General features: G+C 51.5%; 1 protein-coding gene across 1 annotated transcript in view; it reads left to right on the top strand.

The window, feature by feature from the left end:
* Nucleotides 1-2,284: 2,284 nt before the first annotated feature.
* The window catches only part of STK35 (serine/threonine kinase 35), a 28,717-nt gene continuing 5,662 nt past the window's right edge, over nucleotides 2,285-25,339 (top strand). The window contains exons 1-2 of the mRNA XM_054046259.1: nucleotides 2,285-2,852; nucleotides 11,115-11,862. Of these exons, the coding sequence (XP_053902234.1) occupies nucleotides 2,420-2,852; nucleotides 11,115-11,827 (1,146 nt within the window). The 5' untranslated portion in view covers nucleotides 2,285-2,419 and the 3' untranslated portion in view covers nucleotides 11,828-11,862. The remainder of the gene's footprint in view (nucleotides 2,853-11,114; nucleotides 11,863-25,339) is intronic.

The following is a 25,339-nucleotide window of genomic DNA, read 5'->3' on the forward strand; positions in this document are numbered from 1 at the left end:
CTCCACTCACACCCCCATCCCAACACAGCACACTCCTCCCCATTCACACCCCCATCCCAACACTGCCCACCCGTACTCCACTCACACCCCCATCCCAACACAGCACACTCCTCCCCATTCACACCCCCATCCCAACACTGCCCACCCGTACTCCACTCACACCCCCATCCCAACACAGCACACTCCTCCCCATTCACACCCCCATCCCAACACTGCCCACCCGTACTCCACTCACACCCCCATCCCAACACAGCACACTCCTCCCCATTCACACCCCCATCCCAACACTGCCCACCCGTACTCCACTCACACCCCCATCCCAACACAGCACACTCCTCCCCATTCACACCCCCATCCCAACACAGCACATTCCTCCCCATTCACAACCCCATCCTGACGCCGCACCCCCTACTACCCAGCCCTCCCTTTAACACCCCTCACCCCCCATCCCAGCACTGCCCACCTGTACCCCATTCACACCCCCATCCCGACACAGCACACTCCTCCCCATTCACACCCCCCATCCCAGCACTGCCCACCCGTACTCCACTCACACCCCCATCCCAACACAGCACACTCCTCCCCATTCACACCCCCATCCCAGCACTGCCCACCTGTACCCCATTCACACCCCCATCCCGACACAGCACACTCCTCCCCATTCACACCCCCCATCCCAGCACTGCCCACCCGTACTCCATTCACACCCCCATCCCGACACTGCACACTCCTCCCCATTCACCCCATCCCTCCATTGCACACCCCTCCCCCATTCACACCCCCATCCCAGCACTGCCCACCCGTACTCCATTCACACCCCCATCCCGACACAGCACACTCCTCCCCATTCACACCCCCATCCTGACACCGCACCCCCCACTACCCAGCCCTCCCTTTAACACCCCTCACCCCCCATCCCAGCACTGCCCACCTGTACCCCACTCACACCCCCATCCTGAACTGCACACTCCTCCCACCACGGCACACCCCTCCCCCATTTACAGCCCCCACTACCCAGCCCTCCCTTTAACACCCCTCCCCTTCACCCACATCCCAACACTGCCCACCCGTACTCCACTCACACCCCCATCCCAACACAGCACACTCCTCCCCATTCACACCCCCATCCCAACACTGCCCACCCGTACTCCACTCACACCCCCATCCCAACACAGCACACTCCTCCCCATTCACACCCCCATCCCAACACTGCCCACCCGTACTCCACTCACACCCCCATCCCAACACAGCACACTCCTCCCCATTCACACCCCCATCCCAACACAGCACATTCCTCCCCATTCACAACCCCATCCTGACGCCGCACCCCCTACTACCCAGCCCTCCCTTTAACACCCCTCACCCCCCATCCCAGCACTGCCCACCTGTACCCCATTCACACCCCCATCCCGACACAGCACACTCCTCCCCATTCACACCCCCATCCCAGCACTGCCCACCTGTACCCCATTCACACCCCCATCCCGACACTGCACACTCCTCCCCATTCACCCCATCCCTCCATTGCACACCCCTCCCCCATTCACACCCCCATCCCGGCACTGCCAGCCGCGCCCCGCGCGCCGGAGGGAGGCTGGAGGGCCCCTCCCCCCGCCCGGAGCCGGCCGCTGTTACATAAGGGTTACGTAAGGGGCTGTCGCGCCCCGGCTCTTATCCCAGCCGCCGCCGCCGCCGCTCAGGCCCATTGTCCGCGCGCAGCGCCCAGACCCCAGCCGGGAGGGGGGGAGCGCGGCAGCCGCCGCCGCCTCTCAGCGCCCCCCGCCCCGCCCCGTGGGAGCCCCGCAGCAGCAGCTCCGCCCCGTGCCCGGCAGCGGCTCCAGGCCCAGCCGCGTGGGCTTTACACGGGCAGGGAGGGAGACAGGTAAATGAGCGATTCCTCTCTCCCCCCTCCCCTTGGTGCATAATGGACTCTCCCAACTCCCGGCAGCCAGCGATGGAGTGTTTACACTTCGGGGGACAAACCATTCTAAACGGGGGGGAACCCAGGCAATGGATTGGGAGCGGAGGCAATGGTAACGCTTGGCAAGGCTCGTAATGCCCCACTAGGATTTTTAATTGGCGTTTGTCGAGCTGCCCGTGGAACCAACGGCTCCTGTTTGTCTTGGAGGCGTTTGGGGTGGGCGACCCCTTTCTTTCCTCCCTTTCCCCCCCAGAATGGTTCGGCCTCCCCCGCCTCGGCAGCCGCTATTGGCTCAGCCCTTAAAGGGGCAGGCAGGGCGCGCTTTTCTGTCCTCCGACTTAGTCCCACGCCCCCTGTCTCAATCCCTGCCTGTCGGGCTGGTGTCGTTCGCAGGCTCCGGTTCCCGGAGGCGGCCTATGCTCCCCGCGCCCCGGGCGGAGGGATGAGGAGTGGGGGTCCCGGGCGGCAGCAGCCAGGGCCCCACGCGGCGGAGCAGCCATGGAAACGGCCGCGGCGGACGGCGGCCGCAGAGGGACACAAAGGCCCGCGGCCGAGCGGAGGCGGCGGCCGGAGCGGGAGCGGGGCCCGGCGCTGAGGGGCCCCATGGAGCCGGCGGCGGGCGGCGGGGCCGGGGCGCCGCGCTACAGCCTGGTGGCGGAGATCGGGCGCGGCTCCTACGGGGTGGTGTACGAGGCCGTGTCGGGCCGCAGCGGCGCCCGCCTGGCCGTCAAGCGGATCCGCTGCGACGCGCCCGAGAACGTGGAGCTGGCGCTGGCCGAGTTCTGGGCCCTGACCAGCCTGCGGCGCCGCCACCCCAACGTGGTGCGCTTCGAGGAGTGCGTGCTGCAGCGCGACGGGCTGGGCCAGCGCATGAGCCACGGCAACAAGCAGAGCCAGCTGTACCTGCGCCTGGTGGAGACCTCCCTGAAAGGTACCGACCCCCCCTCAGGGACCCCCAAACCCCCCTCAGGGACCCCCCTGTATCCCCCCCCCCAGCTGTACCTGCGCCTGGTGGAGACCTCCCTGAAAGGTACCGACCCCCCCTCAGGGACCCCCAAACCCCCCTCAGGGACCCCCCTGTATCCCCCCCGCCCAGCTGTACCTGCGCCTGGTGGAGACCTCCCTGAAAGGTACCGACCCCCCATCAGTGACCCCCAAACCCCCCTCAGGGACCCCCCCGTATAACCCGCGCCAGCTGTACCTGCGCCTGGTGGAGACCTCCCTGAAAGGTACCGACCCCCCATCAGTGACCCCCAAACCCCCCTCAGGGACCCCCCCGTATAACCCGCGCCAGCTGTACCTGCGCCTGGTGGAGACCTCCCTGAAAGGTACCGAGCCCCCCTCAGGGACCCCCCCCCAGCCCTGGGACCCCCCCTCAGGGACCCCCCTGTATACCCCCCCTCAGGGACCCCCCCCCCCCCCCCGTATAATCCTCCCCAGCTGTACCTGCGCCTGGTGGAGACCTCCCTGAAAGGTAGTGACCCCCCAGCCCTGGGACCCCCCCTCAGGGACCCCCCTGTATCCCCCCCCCCAGCTGTACCTGCGCCTGGTGGAGACCTCCCTGAAAGGTACCGACCCCCCCTCAGGGACCCCCAAACCCCCCTCAGGGACCCCCCTGTATCCCCCCCCCCCCAGCTGTACCTGCGCCTGGTGGAGACCTCCCTGAAAGGTACCGACCCCCCCTCAGGGACCCCCAAACCCCCCTCAGGGACCCCCCTGTATCCCCCCCCCCCCCCAGCTGTACCTGCGCCTGGTGGAGACCTCCCTGAAAGGTACCGACCCCCCATCAGTGACCCCCAAACCCCCCTCAGGGACCCCCCCGTATAACCCCCGCCAGCTGTACCTGCGCCTGGTGGAGACCTCCCTGAAAGGTACCGAGCCCCCCTCAGGGACCCCCAAACCCCCCTCAGGGACCCCCCTGTATCCCCCCCCCCCCAGCTGTACCTGCGCCTGGTGGAGACCTCCCTGAAAGGTAGTGACCCCCCAGCCCTGGGACCCCCCCTCAGGGACCCCCCTGTATCCCCCCCCCCAGCTGTACCTGCGCCTGGTGGAGACCTCCCTGAAAGGTACCGACCCCCCCTCAGTGACCCCCCCCAGCCCTGGGACCCCCCTCAGGGACCCCCCTGTATCCCCCCCCCCCCAGCTGTACCTGCGCCTGGTGGAGACCTCCCTGAAAGGTACCGACCCCCCCTCAGTGACCCCCCCCAGCCCTGGGACCCCCCCCTCAGGGACCCCCCCTCAGGGACACACACCCCCCCCCGTATAATCCTCCCCAGCTGTACCTGCGCCTGGTGGAGACCTCCCTGAAAGGTAGTGACCCCCCAGCCCTGGGACCCCCCCTCAGGGACCCCCCTGTATCCCCCCCCCAGCTGTACCTGCGCCTGGTGGAGACCTCCCTGAAAGGTACCGACCCCCCATCAGTGACCCCCAAACCCCCCTCAGGGACCCCCCTGTATCCCCCCCCCAGCTGTACCTGCGCCTGGTGGAGACCTCCCTGAAAGGTAGTGACCCCCCCCAGCCCTGGGACCCCCCCTCAGTGACCCCCCTGTATACCCCCCAGCTCTACCTGCGCCTGGTGGAGACCTCCCTGAAAGGTACCGACCCCCCCTCAGTGACCCCCCAGCCCTGGGACCCCCCCTCAGTGACCCCCTGAATACCCTCCCCAGCTGTACCTGCGCCTGGTGGAGACCTCCCTGAAAGGTACCGACCCCCCCCCCCATAACTCCCCCTCAGTGACAGCCACAGCCTGCTCTACCTGTGCCTGAGGGAGATCTCCCTGAAAGATACTGGCCCCCTGGGCCCTCTCCAGCCCTGGGACCCCCAAGTCCCCCTCAGCGACCCCTCCGTATAACCCCCTCAGCCACAGCCCGCTCTACCTGCGCCTGATGGGGACCTCCTTGAAAGATACCAGGGCCCACACGGTGACCCTATAGCCCTGAAACTCCATATGCCCCCACAGCCCTATCAGATCCCCATACACCCCCACAGCAACCTCTGCACCTCCTAAAGCCCTGGGAGCTCCTATACACCCCACACAGCGACCCTCAATCACCTCCTCTGCGACATGCAGCGCTAGCGCTACGTGAGCCTGGTGGAGACCTCCCTGAAAGTTACTGGGCCCCACCCCCGGGACCTGTACGCGGCCCTGGCAGCCTTGTGCACCCCCAGACCCTTCATCATACCCACCCAGACAGCAACAAGCTGTCAGCTGTACCTGCACCTGGTGGAGATATCCCTGAGAAGTATTGCTTCTCCTCCTCCCCCCACCCACCCACAGCAGCAAGCAGAGACCGCTCTACCTGTATCTGGTATAGGGTCCCCCTCCCCCTGCCATACAACTCCTCCCCCAACCTCTTCCCCCCCCATACAACTTCAGCCAGGGGCCTTCCATAACCCGTATATTCCCACTCAACTATAAGGAAGACCTGTTCTACTTGTGCCACACATCTGGGTCCCACTATATGCCCCCACTCCCAAGGAAGGAGGGAGGCTCCCATAGCTCTCACAGGGATTCCTTCTCATACACCCAGCAACAGGCAGTCAACTATGCATGTTCCTCAGGGAGAACTTTCTGAACGATAATTAGAATCCTACACATGGGTACCACCCTTGAGGCCCCTGCCCCTCCTCCCGTGGGACCCACCTCAGTTGTAATAAGCAGAGCCAGCCTTATTTGAGTCTGGAGACCTGGCAGAAAGGTAGTGGGGGCTCCCCTCGGGGCCCTCGTTGTACAGTCCCTGTAGTGGAGTCCTTCCCTAGAAATTGGGGGAAGAGGTCCCCCAGGACAATATTCTTCCCTGTATGTTCTCCCTTACCCTAGAAACTCCCTCAGGCAGAGAGGTCCAGAAGCCACCCCCTCTTCCTCAGACCTTCCCTCATGGCAACAAGTGGAGCCAATTGTACATGAAAGTAAAAGATTCTGCTGAAGGAAGCTGTAAATTGGGGAGACCACCCTGGGACCCCCATCCCCTTCCTATCCTGAAGGGGAGACATGCACTGCATTGCAACAATCAAAGCCAGCTAGAACCAGCATTTGGTGAATTTCTCCCTCCAAGCTACTGCACCCCCTCATCCTCCCCATACCTATCCTCTCATCACAGACCTATCCGTAAGCTTGAGTTCTGATAGGTGCTTTGAAGTAGGTAAACAGGTGGGGGGAGACGTCACCAAAAGCTACCGTACCTCAGTTCCCCCTTCCCCAGTCACCCAAGGCACCGGTGCTTGATCATGCCCCTCTTGTTCTCTGCCACCAACAGTGTTCTGGCCCATGTGCCCAGCGCTTAGCGTTCCTGCCGTGCCATTCTGCATGACCTCAGCTGGGCTATTTACAGACATGCACAGATGTTGTGCCAACGTGCCGAGGTTCAGGATGTGGGGATTAATTCGTGCTCCTCGTTTTGGATGAGTCTCAAGTAACAGACCACTAGACTGTAGGGTTCAGATTCCTTCGCAGAGTGAATGTCGTTTCTAATCTGAAATTCATTCTTCGGCATCTCTGGTCAAAGCAAATTACAGCTGAAGCTGAGCACCTGGCTTGGAATTCCATTAGTCTCAATTGAGGGACCGCTGAGAGGGACGTGCACATCGGCAATGTGCAAAGCCACAGCCTTCATACATACACATGTTCAGGGCTCATGTTTGACCACGTGCCCTATGGGCTGTTCTAGCCAATGGTGTCAATGTTCAGAACTAGCTTGTTAGAGAGAAACTGGACATAGATAGGGCAGTGCTTACTAGCACGTCAGCTCACATGCTACAGCCTGGATGCGCAGCAGCCTGGACTCTGTGCTGTAGCTCTCAAAATACGTCTGCAGTGTCTGTGACTATCCAGCCTGCACACTGGTTACCACACAGCAGTGCATAGCCTGCTGGTTTCAAACGCCACCGGCGTCTACCAGTGTCTGTGGCCATCTCTTTTCAGTGCAAGGAGCTGGCCATATCTGTTTGCCATATGAATCTTAACAGAAGGTATCTTGAGCTAACCAGTGTATTTTAAGATTACATCTAATTGCAGCAATGGAGAAAAGGACACCAGTTGGATAGCTGTTAAATTTGCTCAGTGATTTGTCTGAATTAAGTCACTTTGAAATGTTGAGGTTTCGATACGTGTTTCAGGGGAATGTCACTGCAGCAATGAAGGGGTTAGGGCACATTATCCATCCTACACCACCTAGACTGGCGTGCAATGTCCTTGAATTCAGTGGGACTTTATGTAAACCTCTTACATCATAGATCAGTCTCAGAACTTGTCTATCAGTTGTCTTTTCTCTTAGTCTCCCTTTGCTGCCTGCTCTGTGTGTAAAACCAGGGGCAGAAGGTGACGGTTCCCAGTAATTTTCTCTATGCTAAGCTCAAAAACTGCTGAGGCAAACTAACTAGAACTCAGTCCTGGTATGCACCCTTCAGAGACAAAAACCAGGGAAGGACCCCAACAATGGGGGGCGGGGAAGAGGAGAGTGGCCAACAAATCACCCAAAAGGCCACAGAGTGCAAATAAAGAAAGGGCAAAGATCAAGGGGAGAATGAAGGCAAGTGCAGGAATAGAAGGGGGCTGGTGTCCCATGTTGCTTTTCCCACTAAACCTACTGCAAGAGCAGGCACCTTGCTGCTGTTGGTGTGTAGCATTCCCGCATAAGTCAAAATAGGAGACTGGATCATTAGCAGAATTTAAAATGCTAAATTCCTACCCAAGGGCAATGTCCTATCCTGTATGTATAGGATTCCTATGAATAGTCTCAGTGTAGTTTATGGTCCCAATTGTGTAGCTCTGCCACACAAATCCTAACCTGGTCCTGACCACACGAGTGCTAACCCCCCCCACACACACACCCGTAACAACCAGCACCCTCTTAAAAACTCAGCTGAGTGCAGTCTTCAGACCTGCCACCACGGTGGTGTGAATGTGCACATGCAACCTGAGTGTAACATTAGTTGTAACTTACTGTGTCTATTGGGCCAGTTTCTCTGCTTTGGTTCCAGCTGACTTGCACTGTCTCAGTAGCACAGAACCGCTTGAAAGCACCCCTGAAGGATCAGTAGAGATTGGCCCCGACATAGGGGAGGTAGTTGCCATTGCCAGTTCTATACCACTTACTCCCTGGTGTGTGGGTAAGGGGACATGCCAGAGGGGAGGGCTGAGGAGACCCTATGGGATCACTGCAACCAGCATAACCCAAAGCATCCTAAGGACTTTCCTAAATTACGCTGAAGGTCATTTTGGTCCCCATCTGGCCCAAGCTCAGGGGTGCAGAAAGGTGGTTTGCAGCTGCTTTTTCCCAGCTCTCATCACGCTTATTGTCTAAACTTTTCATTGTTCTTGGTCCCTTAATTTCACTTTCAGAAATTCCATTTTAGCTACTACTTTGTCAGCTCTTTAAATGGAGGCTCTTTACTCTGACAGCAGAAAGGTGATTTAACAAATTAAAATACTTTCTATAACCCAGAAAATAATTAAGTGAATAAATAGTGCTCCTGGCATAGACCTGGAGATCAGTGTCCCACCCCCAGTTACTTTAGCACTGTACTTGGCCTATTACTGTTGGTGCAGCTGTCTTGACACGGGAGCGCTTGGCTTGTGGGAGTCAACTCAACACTCCTCGCTTTGCTCTTAAAAACTGAAGGCTTTTTCTTCCTTGCTAAGCCAATAGTTCAGCTTGTTGGAAACTAACTGGCTTTGTTACTGAGCTGGCCACCACCACCTAGGTCACACTTCTAGAAAGGTGCCCATCACCACCACGAGAATCTGAATGCTTTTGCATTCCCACATGTGCCCTATACCCTGGTACCGCCTGCACTCCTACTTTTGTATGACATGCGCACAAGAGGTGTGACATTGCTGTTCTAAGCAGAGTCCATATGTTCTCATGCATAGAATATACAACTCCTAGAACAGCTGTTCAGAGTTATTACCAGAACAGTGTAATTCCTTGCCAGGAATAGCCATCCCACCCAAAATCTTCCTGCTGGGGGCTGGAGCAGCACTGACTGAAGGGGATACACAAAGTCTTGTGTCTTCAGGAGGTGTTGTCAGGGTTTTAATTAAGCTGAGTTAATAAAAGTATAAACTGTAAGTGCACGTAACTGTTTTGACTGTGCAAACGTTTTTGTTCCCAAGACCAGTAGCTCTGTCTTTGGTTTTCCATTCTGTCATGTCCTTTTCCCACTCTCTCACCAAGGGCGGCTCAGACAGTGCATGCTGTTTTCCTGTTCTGAGTTTTCATCTCCAGAAACAAATAACCCTTCCTTCCCCAGATAGACTGTTTGCCACAGAGACTCTAACTTGGATGGATTCCCTCTTTACAGTACTCTTATTAGGGAGCCTGGATTTGGCCTGTCCAGCAAATGCCACCAGCACCCCACTTTCTGATGGCTTGTTTAAAGCTGGGGTTCTCAACCTTTTTCTTTCTGAGCGCCCCCCCCCAACATGCTATAAAAACTACAGCCCACCTGTGCCATAACAACTGTTTCTCTGCATATAAAAGCCAGGGCCAGCATTGGGGGGGGGGGGGGGGTAGGAAGCAGGGCAGTTGCTTGGGGCCCCATACCACAGGCTTCAGGTTCAGCCCCGGATGACAGCTTTCTGCCCTGAGCTCCAGTGAGTCTGATGGTGGCCCTGTTTGGTGGACCCCCTGAAACCTGCTTGAGAACTGCTGGTTTAAAGGGTCTCCCTCCCACTTGTCCTTATGATCTAACTTTCATCATTCACATAGGACAGGGAGGTGCAGCCAGATTCTTCTTTTCTAATTTCCATGGCAGTCATGGTTACAGACTGTTTATGCAAATAACCAATATTTCTCTCTACCTACCCATACCAGTCACTGACCATTAAAGAGCTGATGACTTGGCTTGTTTGGTGTTCTTTGGCTTTATCCGCCATTGGTAATCCTGGTTTCTTTCCCATGTGTTCTCTGGAGTCTGTTGTTTATTTGCTGGAGGGTGGAGTCATTTAACACATTTTCACTTTTCAGCTCTGCCCATGTCATTTGATAGAAAAAGTAGAGGCAATCAAGTTGCGTATTCTGGGTTTATGGTGAAATGTAATTCTCAACGTTTTATGAGGAAATACTCCAGTTGCACTAACAGGTTCTGTCTGTATAACCAAGGTCAACTTCCATCTTCTCTCCTGCATCATGTTAGTTCACTGTATTCAGGAAGTGCTATTTGCTAGAAGGCAAACAGTTCAAGATCCCTCCCCTTCCCTCCCTGCTGGGAATATGGCTGTAGGCACAGATTTCATCCCAAATAATCTCTAATGGTAATCAGTAGGCTTTGTACTGGTATAACTATATATACATGAGGCTTTTACCAATATACACCTATGTTAGCAAAAAATCGTACCCCTTACCAATAGAAATAACGAGGAGTCCAGTGGCACCTTAAAGACTAACAGATTTATTTGGGCATGAGCTTTCATGGGTAAAAACTGTATCTGAAGAAGTGGTTTTTTACCCACAAAAGCTCCTGCCCAAATAAATCTGTTAGCCTTTAAGGTGCCACCAGACTCCTCGTTAGTCTGTATCCACAAAAACAACGCAGCTACCCCTCTGATACTTACCTGTGGAGTTATGCCAGTAAACTTAAGAGTAGGACAGCCCTTAGTGGCTCCAGTCACCACAGCGGAGGAAACGCTATAGGAGAGCAAGCTCGATTCTCTTCTGATTCCTACGTCATCAGCAAGGCCGAGAATTCTAACTGCAGAATCTTATTGGTGGTAAATACAGAAGCTGAAGAACATAGCTTGGTTTTCAGATTTCAGGTGGAGCCTGCAGGACTGATAGTAAAACTGTTCACTTGCAATCTGAGCTCTGTAGAAACTACGGCGGATGGGTCCATGTTTATCTCCTCTCAGTGCCACTTGTATAACAATTTTTAAAGCAAACCATCCTTTATGCTGGTGTCTAGGGTACGGTTGTGACTGTGATAGGAAGTGAAAAATATTCTATAGCCCCCTCATTCCACAGGACACCAAAGCAGTTAAACTATAGAGCTGAGGGCGTCAGTCAGCCAGTCTGCAGCCTTCTGCATAACTTACAAATGACACACTTAGCAGTAGTGATCACCAGCATGTCCTTGTGAGGGCGGCTCTGGCTAGACTCATCAGGACTTTCCGCTGCATTTAAAACAACTGTCCTTACCGTTGCTAACCTCTTGCTGTGTCTGCCATTACCATGCCTCTTTCTTTCTTTTTTGTAAGGTGAGAGAATCTTGGGCTATGCTGAGGAGCCCTGTTATCTCTGGTTCGTCATGGAGTTCTGCGAAGGGGGAGATCTGAATCAGTACGTGCTCTCGCGGCGACCGGACCCAGCCACTAACAAGAGTTTCATGCTACAGCTAACCAGCGCAATTGCCTTCCTGCACAAGAACCATATTGTGCACAGGGACCTGAAGCCAGACAACATTTTGATCACCGAGAAGTCTGGCACCCCGGTTCTCAAGGTGGCAGACTTCGGACTCAGCAAGGTCTGTGCTGGCCTGACGGCTCGGGGCAAGGAAGGTGGGAATGATAACAAAAATGTGAATGTGAACAAGTACTGGCTATCTTCAGCCTGCGGCTCTGACTTCTACATGGCCCCTGAGGTCTGGGAGGGACACTACACAGCCAAGGCAGACATCTTTGCCCTGGGCATCATCATCTGGGCCATGATTGAGAGGATAACTTTCATCGATGCAGAGACCAAGAAGGAGCTACTGGGGACCTACATCAAGCAGGGCACAGAGATTGTGCCCGTTGGGGAAGCACTGCTAGAAAACCCAAAGATGGAGTTGCATATCCCCCAGAAACGCAGGACTTCCATGTCTGAGGGAATCAAGCAACTCTTGAAAGACATGTTAGCTGCTAACCCACAGGATCGACCTGATGCCTTCGAGCTTGAAACCAGAATGGACCAGGTTACATGTGCTGCTTAAATTCAGGGCCAAGCATTAGTGCATTTTGCAATTGGGTAAGTGTTCTGCAGTTTTTCTGCAACTCTTTTCTTCACCTATTGCACCATCCCACTTATTGGCTGTACTGTGTAATGGCACAGTGGAGCCTTTTATATTCTTAGAGCTATTTATCCACTGACTCATGTAAGAACTACTTCCTGAGGCTTTCATCCACCTTTATTTAAACCAAAAAAAATCATAAAAAGGAGATGGAAAACAGAACTAGCAGCGGCCCTGTCTAGTGTTCTCCAAACCCTGTGTTGGAAACATGTCTAACACACGTCTCAGTTGCCTGAGAGGACCCCTACCTCACTCGCTCACTGACCGAGCTGGCTAGTGTGTGGTGAGGCAAGGGACCACTCCAACAACTGGGACAGAAGCTTTCCTGCGGGCTCATTCTCTGCGTACTGACCAACAAGAGGGAGGGACCCTGCAGGGAAAGAATAGAAAGCTCTCATGATCCTTGTATCATGTGTACACAGGAAGGGATAGAGAAGGCTTCACTGGCAGCCTTGTCGATAACTCGAGTGCTTCCCTTTGCAGCCTTAATGTTCTCTTAATTGTGGTTTTTGCATGTAATAGAGCAATTTTCTTCTGTTTATACACAAATGAAGCTCGTCACTGCTCAGAGGCCACTTGAGGTGACCTGCAGAGGCCTTCCCATGATAAGGTGCCATATTCCACTCACTAGCTACCTTTTGGATGCAATACAGTTTTGCTCAGCTACTTCATCCTCCTTTCCACATCAAAGAACCTCCTCTACTTAATGGTCGCAATCCAGGCAGAACCTAGTTTAGGCAAAGCTGGAACAGTGGACATCCAATTTCCTGGGCTCTGCGTACCAGTTCCCATTCCAGTATAATGTACTGGACGATAATACCCCTGTTGACTTTGAAGAGGTAAAACCACTGTACAAACTGCTTAGGAATAGACTGGGCAAAGTGACTGACAGGTGAGTTTTCAACATGCTCAATCCTGCTTCACCTAGAAGGAATGTAATTGGTCTTGTTTCATTTTTACTTCCTAGTACTAAATAAGGGAGTTCCGTCGAGTGTGAAATATACTTGTGCAGTCCAGGCCCGTGTTCCTGTATTTGGCACAGTTGGGAGATATAAGCATTCACAGGAAGTTTACAGAATTATTGTATTTTAACAGATTGCTCCCAGCTCAGTTTAAATGGAACCGCTTTCCTTCTAGGCTCAGTTCCCTAAACCACATCTAGGAACTCCAAAATTCAAGGAGGAAGCGAAGCTCTGATCATTTGCTTTTGCCACTGCTGTATTCAGAACCTAAAGGACTCCAGTAACCAAAAGCCCAGTCTATCAGAGCTGTAGAACTAGGGAATGGGGTTTACATTGAGCTGGTGTCCTCAGTAACTAGGAAGTATTTATTTGTGGCAAAGCCACTGAGAAACAAAAGCAGTTATTAGGGACTCCCCCAGCCAAAGAACCAGGATGAAACTGGAAAATTGCAGATCTGGGAGATTGAAAGTAAAACTTGCTTTGGAGAACCTTAGTCTTTCAAAAGCTCCTGCCGTGCTCTTTGTATAATGCTGATCAGGAGAGATCTGTGACACTTCATTAGTGGGAAAATGACTAAACTGGAACTTAGCCCACCTGTTCTGCTTGCTGTGGTCAGGAGACTGAGGAGTTCGTACTCAAATTAAATATTAAAGGAAATTACAAATTGGAGCTGCCTTGGCACATGTCACTATTGTGCAACATGTGGTAAGATCAACCCGTAGACTAGAGACAGGCCTCTGCAGTAATATGCATGTACAACAGGATGAGTTAAGGACACTTTGGCAGCTTTGCCTTGACCTGAAGTGAGCATTCCAGAGGTTATGTAATAAAGATGTGCTCTCCCTCCCCTTTCTCTAGACACCAGTTTGGAATGTGCCCAGACAAGTAGGTCACTTGGGCCATTTCTTACCAGTGTCAATCAATCGGCAGCTGGTTTTCTCAGCTGAGGAGCTACTGTGAAACTTTTTTTTGTAAGAATCTGACTTAACCCAGGAAAGCAAAGACACCCTTAGTTGAGACTTTACTCTAGATACTTGCCCTCTAGTACAATGCATGTGATTAAAAAGTACATCACAGTGAGAGACTGAATGGTGGGGCTGCTTTAGTGCCCAAGATGGTGGATCATTGGCTATGTATAATGCAGGTTCCTGATGGGGTTGAGGTAGGGGGTTAAGAATGAATGAGCAGAATTGTGAACCCTTGAAATGGACTTTAGTGATAACTGATCCTTCCCTGTTCTGGTAGGACTAGATGCTACTAGAATAGCATACTTCACCTCTTGGTTTTAAGGGAAGAGGTGGATTTTTCCTCCCGTGGGGGTTGGGGCTATGCTATTTTTAAAGCACCTGGCATCATGCATCTCCCGAGTGGTCCATGTTTTGCCTCTGCTGTTGCCATCTGTGATCACTCATGCTCTGCTAACATAATGCTGCTGAGTTATGTAACAACCCAGTGCCCTCTGGGGAAAATCCATTCTGCACATATCTGCAGAATAGTAAATGCAGGGATAATAAACACAGAGAGGACAGTCCTACCCTGCAGCTGTTTACGTAAAGCCCTAGCTGCCTGTTCAGATTCCCCCCTCCCCATCCATGGATGGAGCCAGCAATTCGTCTTCACCAAATGTTTCCTTCCGTGACCTAGCTGCAGTGGAGGTGGTTACCACTCATGTAACTACCTTGCATCTGCCATGCTTTGCTTGTCCCAGTAGCTGAGCTGAGCGCCGGCGCTATGTTCATTGTACTCGGCGCATCATGTTGCAGGAGGGGGAAGAATTTCTCTGGTTCCTTCCCTGTGCAGCAGGGCTCTGACAGGCCTGGCTTTTTAAACAGCATTCACACCTTCAAATCCACAACAGTCCCTTTCATTGTTGCTGAGCTTTAGTGTAACATTCCCAACGCTTAAGTCTGAAACTGCCTGAGACGCTTAGAATGACCAAATCCGTGCCTGAGGGCGGCATTAATGCCCCAGCAGCTGAGCATTTAACCACAAGTCAGGTTCCAAAGCAAGTGTAACTTTGACCTTTATGAACCTTGTATCTTGAATTGCGGTATGTGCCATTCAGAACACGGCCTCTCATTTCTGGTTGAGGAGTTAAATGGCAAGAGACTTCAGACGTGAACTAAAGTTCATGTCCTAGCTTAGACAGCACGCAATGCTGCCAGCCAGGGCTTGCCCATTCTTGGCATTGCACTGGCCACTTCTGGCTTCTCAAGGTCCAAGGGGGCTCATGGCTCTACACTTATGCTATGAATATTGCAGATCTGCCACGCAGCAGATTTTATATTTAACCACTATTTATGGTTTCTTGCTGTTCGGCTGATGCCAGCCAGAACCAATGGGCTGGAGACAGTGAAGATGATCTTCCTACTGGTTGTACCAGCCTGGCTGAGTATCCCAGAGCTGGCTGTCCCATGTGGTTACTCAGACTGTCCTAGTTGTTGCTCCTGACTCCGCACATCCTGAGACTTACTCTGTAAGAGTAGAAGGCATTCCCTGCAATGTTTGTGTGCATAGTTCACTGAAATAAAAGGAATATTTTTTTCTCCTCCTCATTTGAGTAGACACAAGGGGTAAGACTTTCACAGGACCCCAGCTTCTGGAGGGTGCTGTCACTGTTACCTAAGATCTTATGCACAATTTATACAACCTTTCCCTTTCTAGGTATGTGATACAGAAGTCATTCTAGTACAACCAGAACCTGAGCTGTTTGATCCTGGGGGGTGACCTCAGGTTAATCCCTTGATTCCTGTAGGTGTTTAGCATTGTTACTGCACCTGCATTACACATTAGCAAGTACTTAACCTCTCCATGCCTCAAGCGGGAGGCTGATTGTAAGCATGAAAGTGGTTGGATAATATTACTTGGAAGTAACCATCAGCATTAATGTGGATTCCATCTTGTGGGTCTGATTCTGCCCTTGTAATTTTGCCATGTTCCTTGGTGCAGAGCAACCCCGCCAGTTCCTTTGTGGCTAGAGACACACAGGATTTCCTTCCTTGTTCACTCTGCAGTTATCGTCCTGTTCTGTTTTCCGGTGAAAGCATGCACTGCTTGATCACAGACAGTGGCATCAGTTCCCCCTTTTCCCAGCTGGGCTCTGTGTTCTAAGGTTGTGGCCACTGTGGCATATGTACGCGGTGGGCTTCCCTCTCCTGGTGTTAACGGGGGCAGCAAACCACCTCTTATGGTTACAGGTTAGGCAAGTTATTTATAATTTGGACATCAATTTAGTATTGGACATAGTTAAATATTTATACAGCCAGGAACCTAGGGCACGCTGGCGGGGATGAGTTGTCTAGAGACCTTACTCTGCTCAAGTGAGTGATGGTGTGGGGACGAGCACACAAAAGTAAGATCTCACAGATTTTGGTTTGTTTCTCATCACAGTGGTTCCAGTAACCTTAACTATAGAAATAAACAGATAATAAGATGAGTAAAGGCAAGATCTCCCCTGTGCTGTTCTGATAGCTGAGACTTTGGTCCTCCTAGAGTGATCTTGCATAACTACCTTCCAGAAGCTATAAACATTCTGATTAATGCTCTCCCAAAACTTCTTCACGAGCTGCTCTTCTTTGAGAATGGGAAGTGTTATTTTAGAACAGTTGAAGTGTGGTCGGAGGGCTGTACAGCGCTGCCGGCACTGGGTATTACACAACTCTCACATGTCCAGAAAGTTTAAGGTTGCCAGGTAGGGGCGTGAGCCCTTCCAGAAGGGGGAGAGTGGCTAAACTTAAACCTCTGGAAACAGGACCTATAGAGCTAAAAAACACCCCCTTGCCCTCTGAGTGATGCTGTAATATTCCTGTAACACACCTGCTGGTGCCCTGCTGTTGCAGCTGGTGTAGGACACGCCACGTGAACACTATAGGACTAAGTCTAACACCTTCCCTGTGCTATAGCAAAACTAGCGTTTAGCTGAGATGTACTGGACGAGAGCTGCCTACACCACACTCGCTGTGCCTGCTCCACAGAACCCACCCCATTTTACCAGCCCTTCGCCCTCACGGCCAGCGGTCCATCCAGCGTTATGCTTTCACTTACCAATCATTAAACCCCCAGTGCACTCCTATCCCACCTCACTGCTGACAATCCCCGTGGCAAGAAGACCCTGTGCAGCACTGAAATGAGACATCTTGCATCCCTAAAGATACGCAGACACCTCTGTCCTTGGATCACACGTGGTGAGGAGGGAGTGGGTCTCAGACTCCCTAGATCACCCATCACAATGACAGCTCTGTCAGGCTGTCACCATTCAGGAGGGCTATATCTAGCACAACGCATGCAGCAGAAGTGCATACAGGTAACTCCCAGTGGCTGTTGCCAACTCCAGAGGGGCAGAGTTAAGGTTGCAGTGCGGTTTATCTTAACTGTATATCCTGGTTTTCAGAGGTCTTCGTGTAGCCCCTCTGCACGTTAGGGAAGGGCATGAGGCACCATGGGGTCACCTGAACCCTGGGTTAAACTCTTAGTCGTTTAATTGTTCTTTTTAAAAAAGTTTCTCAGCACCCAGCTCTTCCCCCTGCCTGCCTCAGGCTCCTCAGCTGTTATTAGCCTGGCCACAGAATGCACTGGCTGGGTGTTGGTACCTTGGCTGCCTCTGTATCATCTGCAGTGTCTGCGTGTCCAGCACAGCCTGCTTTGTCCTCAACTGGCCTCCCCCTGGAGAGCAGTCCCCAGGTAGAGACGCTGAGGAGAGCGTGGAGTTAAGGGGGACATCTTTTGAAGGGAAGGACAGAAATTGGAGGAGGGCCATAAAGAAGGCTTGGTCTAGTGGTTAGCAGCTGGGACATGGGAGACCTGGATTCAATTCCCTGCTCTGCAACAGACTTCCTGTATGACCATAGACCACATCTAGTCTCTGGCTTTCAGTTCTCCATCTGTAAAACTGAGAACACACCAGCCCAAGGAGTACTGAGGAGAAATACATTAATGACTTTGAGGTGCTACAGTGATGGGGGCCATGCAAGTACCTATAATTGGAGGTTTTGGGGGGTGTCAGCTGGAGCCCCCCCACATCTTCCCCCACATAGTTCTGACCCTTCCTCCTTTCCATCCCACTCTTGCTTGCACTGTTCCAGCAGCCAGGATGACTGGGCCCAGGCCCTCTCACCTCCAAAGTGGGCATCCTAACTACTGGACTGCAGTTATTCCCTCTCTCTGGCCCAGTGACTATCATAGTCCAGAGACAGCCATTCCCGTTTTCAATTTGTAGTCCAGGGGTTAGGGCACCCACATGGGAGGTGGGAAACTCTGGACCCAGTCCCCTTGCTCTAACCACTCTCTCATTATCTACCCAGAGTGCAATAGCTTCTACAGGAGAGACTAGGGGAGCCCCACATCAGAATACCCCGTAGCTTAAGGGCTAGAGAACTCTCCTGAGAGGTGGGAGACTCTTGTTCTTTCTGAAGTGAGCCTGATTCTCACCACCACCTCCTCATCCAGCCAGATTTTGAAGGGGACCTACTCTGGTAGATGGCCTCTGAGCATGTGACTTAGGCAGTCGAATGCCTTTTGTCTTGTAATTCATGCATCACTCTGGGACTTAGGCAGGAAATAGGCATCCAGTCACCTAGGGGGAGGCATCCGTGCGTGTGCTCAGAGGCAGAAACATGGGCGTTTAGGGAACTTTTACTTGGAAGAAGTTAGGTGCTGAGTGAGTTTAGGCAACTATGGGATCATTGTTTTATCCTCCTTAATCAGTGCCGGCACTAGCCTTTAATAATGCTGCAGGTGGAAGAGTAGCCACAGATCCAGCAATCCTTCTCACAGCTGCATAGAACACATGTAATTAATCTTTCAGAAAGTAGTTAGAGGCCCTTCTAAATTAGCTGAACTACTCAGGACGCATTGCACACAATATTAAACCCCCTTAACAGGTAGATAGTAGCACCATGCCCACTGATCATTCACAGACGTCTGCCAGGGCAAGGTTCACACTTACAGCCTGCATGGATGTCGCAGGTTCATTGTCCACAGCATGTCCCCTTGAGCCACACAGTCACTGTAACAGCAAGCTGCCTGGAAACCCTCTTGCCCTAGTCTCTTTGGCTTGTTGTTTTTGGCATATGTCATTGTGGAGATCTCTGATCAATAATTTTTCCAGTAGCACTTCCTGAAAGGGGCAGGGGTACCATGCGCTAGATGAGCAACTGAGCGCAGTAAAATGCAAGGGGGGGTTGAGTATCTTAGGGACCCCCTTTGTTCAAATGACCCCCAAATTCGGACCACTACGCCTATCTGCAGCCTTCCGAGGCACAGCAAATTTCAAGGCAAGCCGCATAAATGTGTAGATTTTACAGCTCTGAGAGTCTACTTTTAAACAAGTGTTGTTCAGCCATAGCAGTAGCAGAGCTAGCATTCCACTCTCTTATATTGGAGGTCAGGTGTAGCTTCAAGCCTTTGCCTAGCACAGCAGTGAGAGGGGCTAGGTGAGGGGAGGAGCTGCTCTGGCTTTTGTTAACGTGATTACAAATGAATGAAGAGTGGTCTGACTGTATAGAACACTTCTCAGGCTGGAGTAGAGGGCAGGTAATGATTTGATGGGATTTCAGTGCCCAGCAGAGGTTGTCTGTCTCTGAAACTGACTTATTCCAGCAGACTAGACCACTCCTTGCACTACCTCTTCTTTCAGCCTCTAACTATTGCGGAGATGAAGGAAGAGGGGGACACGCATCAGGACCCTAATTGGTCGCTTCTTCCCACCACCCAACACAGGTGTAATGAGGTTGAGTAGTGCCCATATAAGAAAAATTAAAACTATTGATTATTCCTCAAAAGGTTTTTAATGACTTTCGACTATAAAGGCAACACAGACAAAATAAGAAAGGCAAGAATAAAAGACCAACACTAAATAAGGATTAATATAAATGGCAAGTTATACTGAAGACAAGCACAAGTACATGTAAAGTTATTATTCATCAGCTACTTACTACTATTCTTAACACTATAGTATCGATACAACTTGAGATCAATTCCGCTCGAGCAACCAGACTTCTTTACTCCATAAACTTATCCTGCATTCGTCCGAAAATACGTTACTCTTCAGTCGGACGTTTTCCGCACTGGCCAGGTACCGACAGTCGACCAGTGCACGTCCCTTCAGTTCAGGGGGTGTGGGTCAGCTTTCCCTTATGGCCAAAACACACACACAGTCTCGTGCCTTCGTACTTTTTATCTGATCTGTCGGCTGTGTCTTAAAACAGGGCAACCAATTAGGATCAGCCAAATCTTTAATGCGGTTAGTGTTGTCGCTTTTACTGTATAATTTATGCTTACTTATTTCCTTGTGTCGCTTTGACGGTATAATTTATGCTTACTTATTTCCTTGTAGCCAATTGTTTTAAATGTAGTTTAGACAAGCTGTGTCCGAGAGTTGGCATAATGTGTTATCTGGTTTCAGCGCGTTTTGACCACAAGTCTTAGCTTACCTCTGCAAAGCTTGCCCTTTTCACCTCTGCAAAGAGGAAGTTTGAGGCCTGACCTTAACAATACCTGTGAACAAAAGTATTGCCAAGCTTAAAATGAACAAAGCTTAATCACAACTACCATCTTAATTCTGAGAAATGAGTGGAGAGGTTCACTTCTCCCCTGGAGTTTGTCCATTGAGTGTCTTTACCATTTTCTGGTGACTAGCTGCCTGTTCACCAATCACATTATGATTAAGTGAGGTGGCAGTTTTTCTCCTGCTTCACAGCATGCCATCCATTGATACCCATTTATCATTTCTATGCAAAGTTGCTAAGAGACACCTTCAATCTCCTTTCTGGTTTGCTGCTTCTCAGTCCCTCTGTCTTGTGCCAAGTGTGGACGGGGATACCATTTCCGTGTGTCTATCCATGGAGAACTCCTGCAACACTTCTCGTGTCTTTCTTCATACCCTTTTTTTTTGCTCTCAATTTGCAACTCTTGACATAGTAATCTGGTGTCTATACACTGACCAGCATCTCTCACCCACAAATTCACCCACTCCCCCGACCTTACTGTAGCCCCTCTCTGGTCTCTGATCTTCTAATTATAGCAGTCACAGCTGAACCCCATTCTCTTTAGAGGCTAATTGTAGCTGCATGGATCTAGTTTCAGAGGCACTCTCAGAGAGTTGGTAAAGAAATTAAGGCCTAAGAGGTAGTTGCTAATTACCACGTACTCTTAACAGCTGTGTTCTGCTCCGGGTTTCCTTCAGCTAATTGAGAGTTCCAATAGGCCTCTGTTCTAATGAGCACAGTTTACTGAACTAGGTGCTGAAACGGACTAACCCAAACACACACACCCCGTTGGGGAAACACCTCTTGAGGGCCAGATGCATGGGAAGGGAGGGGGAGGGAACTCACAAACAAGCCTAGCAATCTTCTTGCTTTAAAACAGAATGTCTGTTCGCTTCTATCATCCCCTCATGTTCAAAAATACATTGCTTAGGTCTTGATACCTCTGCAGTGACGAGCACAATCTTTAGGTCTCCTGTGGTACCCTTGCATACTCTGCAGCTCTCCAGCTGCAACAGAAATGAGGACACTTAGCAGTGACTGGCATTCTAGTAGCTGAGATCTCTAGACACTTCCAGTCTCTTCATAAAGGTGGCTTCCTAGTCATCAACCACAAACTGAGTTGGAGAGGAAGAAAGAGGAGTAGAGGCAAGGACTGTATCCCCACTGTCCCTTTAGGAAAGAAGCAGTTTAATGACTGTCTTTGAGGACAGGAGACTGGTATAGTACGTCTACACTACAGTGACACAGCTGCAGCTTCCCCACTGTAGTGTGCACACTTACTACAGCAACAGAAGGGGTTTTTCTGTCACCATAGTATTTCCACCCCCTTGAGAAGCAGTTGCTAGGTAGATGGAAGAATTCCTCTGTTGACCTACAGATGTCTATGTTGGTGCTTAAGCTGGCTTAACTATGCATCTCAGGGTGAATTTTTCACACCCCTCAGCAACGTAGCTAAACCTGTAGACCAGGCTTCTGAAAGCAAACAAGCTAGTACTAACTCCAGAGCTGAAGGTCCAGCCACAATGCAAGGTAAAATGGAATTGGTTTCCCCCACAACACTGTCTCACCAGCTTCTTGACCTTCAGGGAGCATCCTTTCAGAGGGATCACGGGTTGTGGCCAGACAACAGGAGACTGCTGGTTTTTCCTTACTTCTCCCATCTACCTTCCGTTCCCTCAGGAGAGATCTTTAGGATTTTTACAGTTGGGGGAGAGGTTATAATAGGCCAGTCAAAGCAGGATTAGCAAACAACACCTTGTATATCAGGATTACAAACACCTAGGCAAGGAAGCAAGCAACCAACCCAAAACACTTATCCCTTTAAGGGCCAGATAAAAAATTCCTCCTCAGCTCACTTCAAGGTTCCAGAAAAAAGGTGACCTACCTTAGACCAAAGCAAAATGGTCCCATGTGTCTTGGTTCACTATGGTCCCAGGAACACACAGCCCCTGCTTTGCCTTCAGCTCTTGCTAGAGATTCTTGTTCCCTTACTTTTTGCTCTCTTCCTCTTTCCTAAGGAATTCAATAATTCTCCGCAGCTGGTCCCACTGCCCTTCTATCCTCAGGGTGGGAGCCTATACAAGCTATCTCCGTGGTGAGCTGTTGGCTATGGTCCAGTCATATCTGGTATTAAAATAGAACAACAAAGGAAGGCCATTAATTTAAAATTATTAACTTAAACAGCCCTAATACATTTGAACGAAGTCCCACAAATAACTTGCAGGCTGGTGAAGAGCAGTCTTCTGTTTTGTGTTTCATTTGTGAGTTCACTTTTAAAGTGCTAGACCAACAGTCTTGGAGAGAAAAAAATTCCCTATCCTCAAAACAGACCAAGCTCCAGATTGCTAAACAAAAAGATCTCAACCCTGGTCTGGAGGGGCCTTTGGAGGGGTGAAAGGATGGCTCATCCCATCTCTTCCCTGATCAACATGACTACAATTAATGCCACATGTTGCTTTTGTGATTGGATGCTTGTCTCCTGGAAACTGGTCTGAAAAAAACACACTCATTTCACACTGGTCCCAGACATCAATTATCCAATAATGACTCTTGCTCACTATCAACCTGAGCTGGATTCATTAGCCTTTAGCCATTGTTAAACTTCACCCATCCCCTTCATGTGCTTCGGCCCGGGGATGATTTTGGGGAAATTCCATAAAGGATCACAGAAATGTAGGGCTGGAAAGGAACTCATGAGGTCATCAAGGCCAGCCTTCTGTGGGGGATGCAGGATGAAGTAAACCTGGACCAGCTGTGACAGGTGTTTATCCAGCCTGTTCTTAAAAACCTCCAATGACGGGGATTGCACAACCTCCCCAGGAAACCTATGCCAGAGCTTAACTGCCCTAATAGTTCTAATGACCCATAGTAGTTGAAGACTTATCAGGTCCCCCTTCAGTCTTCTTTTCTCAAGACTAAGTGTGCCCAGATTTTTTAACTCTTCCTCATACATCAGGTTTTCTAAATCTTTTATCATTATTGTAACTCTCCTCTGGGCTCCCTCCAGTTTATCTTTCCTAAAATGTGGTGCCCAACAGAGGCCCCACCACTGCTGAGTAGAGCAGGACACCTTCAGTCTTACTTACAACGCTCCTGTTAATAGAGCCCAGCATGATATTAGCCTTTTTCACAATTTCACATTGTAGACTTATCATTTGTGATCCATTGTAACCCCTCGGTCCTTTTCAGCAATACCACCATCTAGCCAGTTCTTCCCCATTTTGTAGTTGCACATTTGATTTTTCCTTCCTAAGTGGAGGTTTTTGCACTTATCTTTACTGAATTTCATCTTGTTGATTTCAGACCAATTCTTTAATGTGTCATGGTTATTTTGATTGTAATCCTGTCCTCCAAAGTGCTTGCAGCGCCTCCCATCTTGGTGTCATCTGCGGATTTTATAAGCATCCTCTCCACTCTGTTATTCAAGTCAGTAATGAAAATACTGAATAGTACCAGACTCAGGCCAGACCTTTCAAGGACCCATTAGATCCACCTTCCCAGTTTGACAGCAAGCCCTTGATAACTACTCTTTGAGTACGGCCTTTCGACCAGTTGTGCACACACCTTATAGTAATTTCCTTTAGACCATATTTCCCTAGGTTGCTTCTGAGGACCCCATGTGGGACTGTGTCAGAAGCCTTACTAAAATGATGCTATATTACAGCTACTGCTTCCGCCCTCTTCCCTAGTCCAGTAACCCTAGGGTTACCATTCGTCCGGATTTACCCGGACATGTCCTCCTTTTGTGCTAAAAATAGCGTCCGGGGGAAATTTGTAAAGCACTCACAATGTCCGGGATTTCCCCCCTCCCCCGGCAGAGCAGAGCGAGCGGCTGGGAGGGCTGCAGGAAAGTCCCGGGCTGGACTCTGGAGCAGCTTCCTCCTCCCACCCCCCCCTCCCTCCCTGCATTCTGAGCCGGCAGCTCCTCCTCCTGCAGCCCGCTCCGGCAGCCCTGTGCAGGGCCAGGGACCGGGTTTTGTTGTGCTGGGGAGCTCAGCCATGTGTCCGGCTGGCACAGAGCCCAACACCCTGTTCTGAGCAGCAGGGTAAGGGGGCCAGGGAGGTTCTGGAGGTGGCAGTCAAGAAACGGGGGGGGGCTTTTTGGGGGGAGTGGAGAAAGTTTTGGGCAGTCAGGGTACAGGTAGGGGGTAGGGTCCTGGGGGGCAGTTGGGGGGGTCTTAGGAGGGGGCAGTTAGGGGACAAGGAACAGGGAGTCTTAGGTAGGGGGTGGGGTTCTGGAGGGCAGTTAGGAGCAGGGGTCCCAGGAGGGGGCAGTCAGGGGACAAGGAGCGGGGGGGTGGGGGGCTGGGAGTTCTGGGGGAGCTGTCAGGGGGCAGGAGTGGGGAGAGGGATCGGAGCAGTCAGGGGACAGGGAGCAGAGGGGTTTAGATGGGTTGGGAGTTCTGGGGGGGGCTGTCAGGGGGTGGGGAGTGGTTGGATGGGGCGTGGGAGTCCCAGGGGTCTGTCTGGGGGTGGGGGTGTGGATAAGGGTTGGGGCAGTCAGGGGACAAGAGGCAAGGAGGCTTAGATAGGGAGTGGAGTCCTGGGGGGCAGTTAGGGGCAGGGGTCCCAGGAGGGGGCAGTCAGGGGACAAGGAACGGGGGGAGGGTTGGGGGTTCTGGGGGGGCAGGAAGTGGGAGGGGCGGGGCTAGGGCGGGGCTCCTCCCGTCCTCTTTTTTGCTTGTTGAAATATGGTAACCCTAAGTAACCCCGTCAGAGAAGGAAATTAGGTTGCTTTGTTTCTGTATACACTTAAGCAGCATGATGTAGAATCTAGCAAATGAAGGTAGTGATTAACTCCCTCCCCCACTCTTCCGTGCCCTTTCGTCCCATGCAGGGGAGATAATGTGATTAATGTGAGAATCTGCAGGTTAATCTCTGCCTCCCCCACATTAGTAAGAACACTCTGCTATCAAAAATAACTGACTGATACCCTTTGCAGGACTGCCCCCATGCCATCTCCGGCTCTCTTCAGTGTGACCTGGGCC

Source organism: Malaclemys terrapin, chromosome 12, assembly GCF_027887155.1.
Source record: "Malaclemys terrapin pileata isolate rMalTer1 chromosome 12, rMalTer1.hap1, whole genome shotgun sequence".
NCBI lineage: Eukaryota > Metazoa > Chordata > Testudines > Emydidae > Malaclemys > Malaclemys terrapin.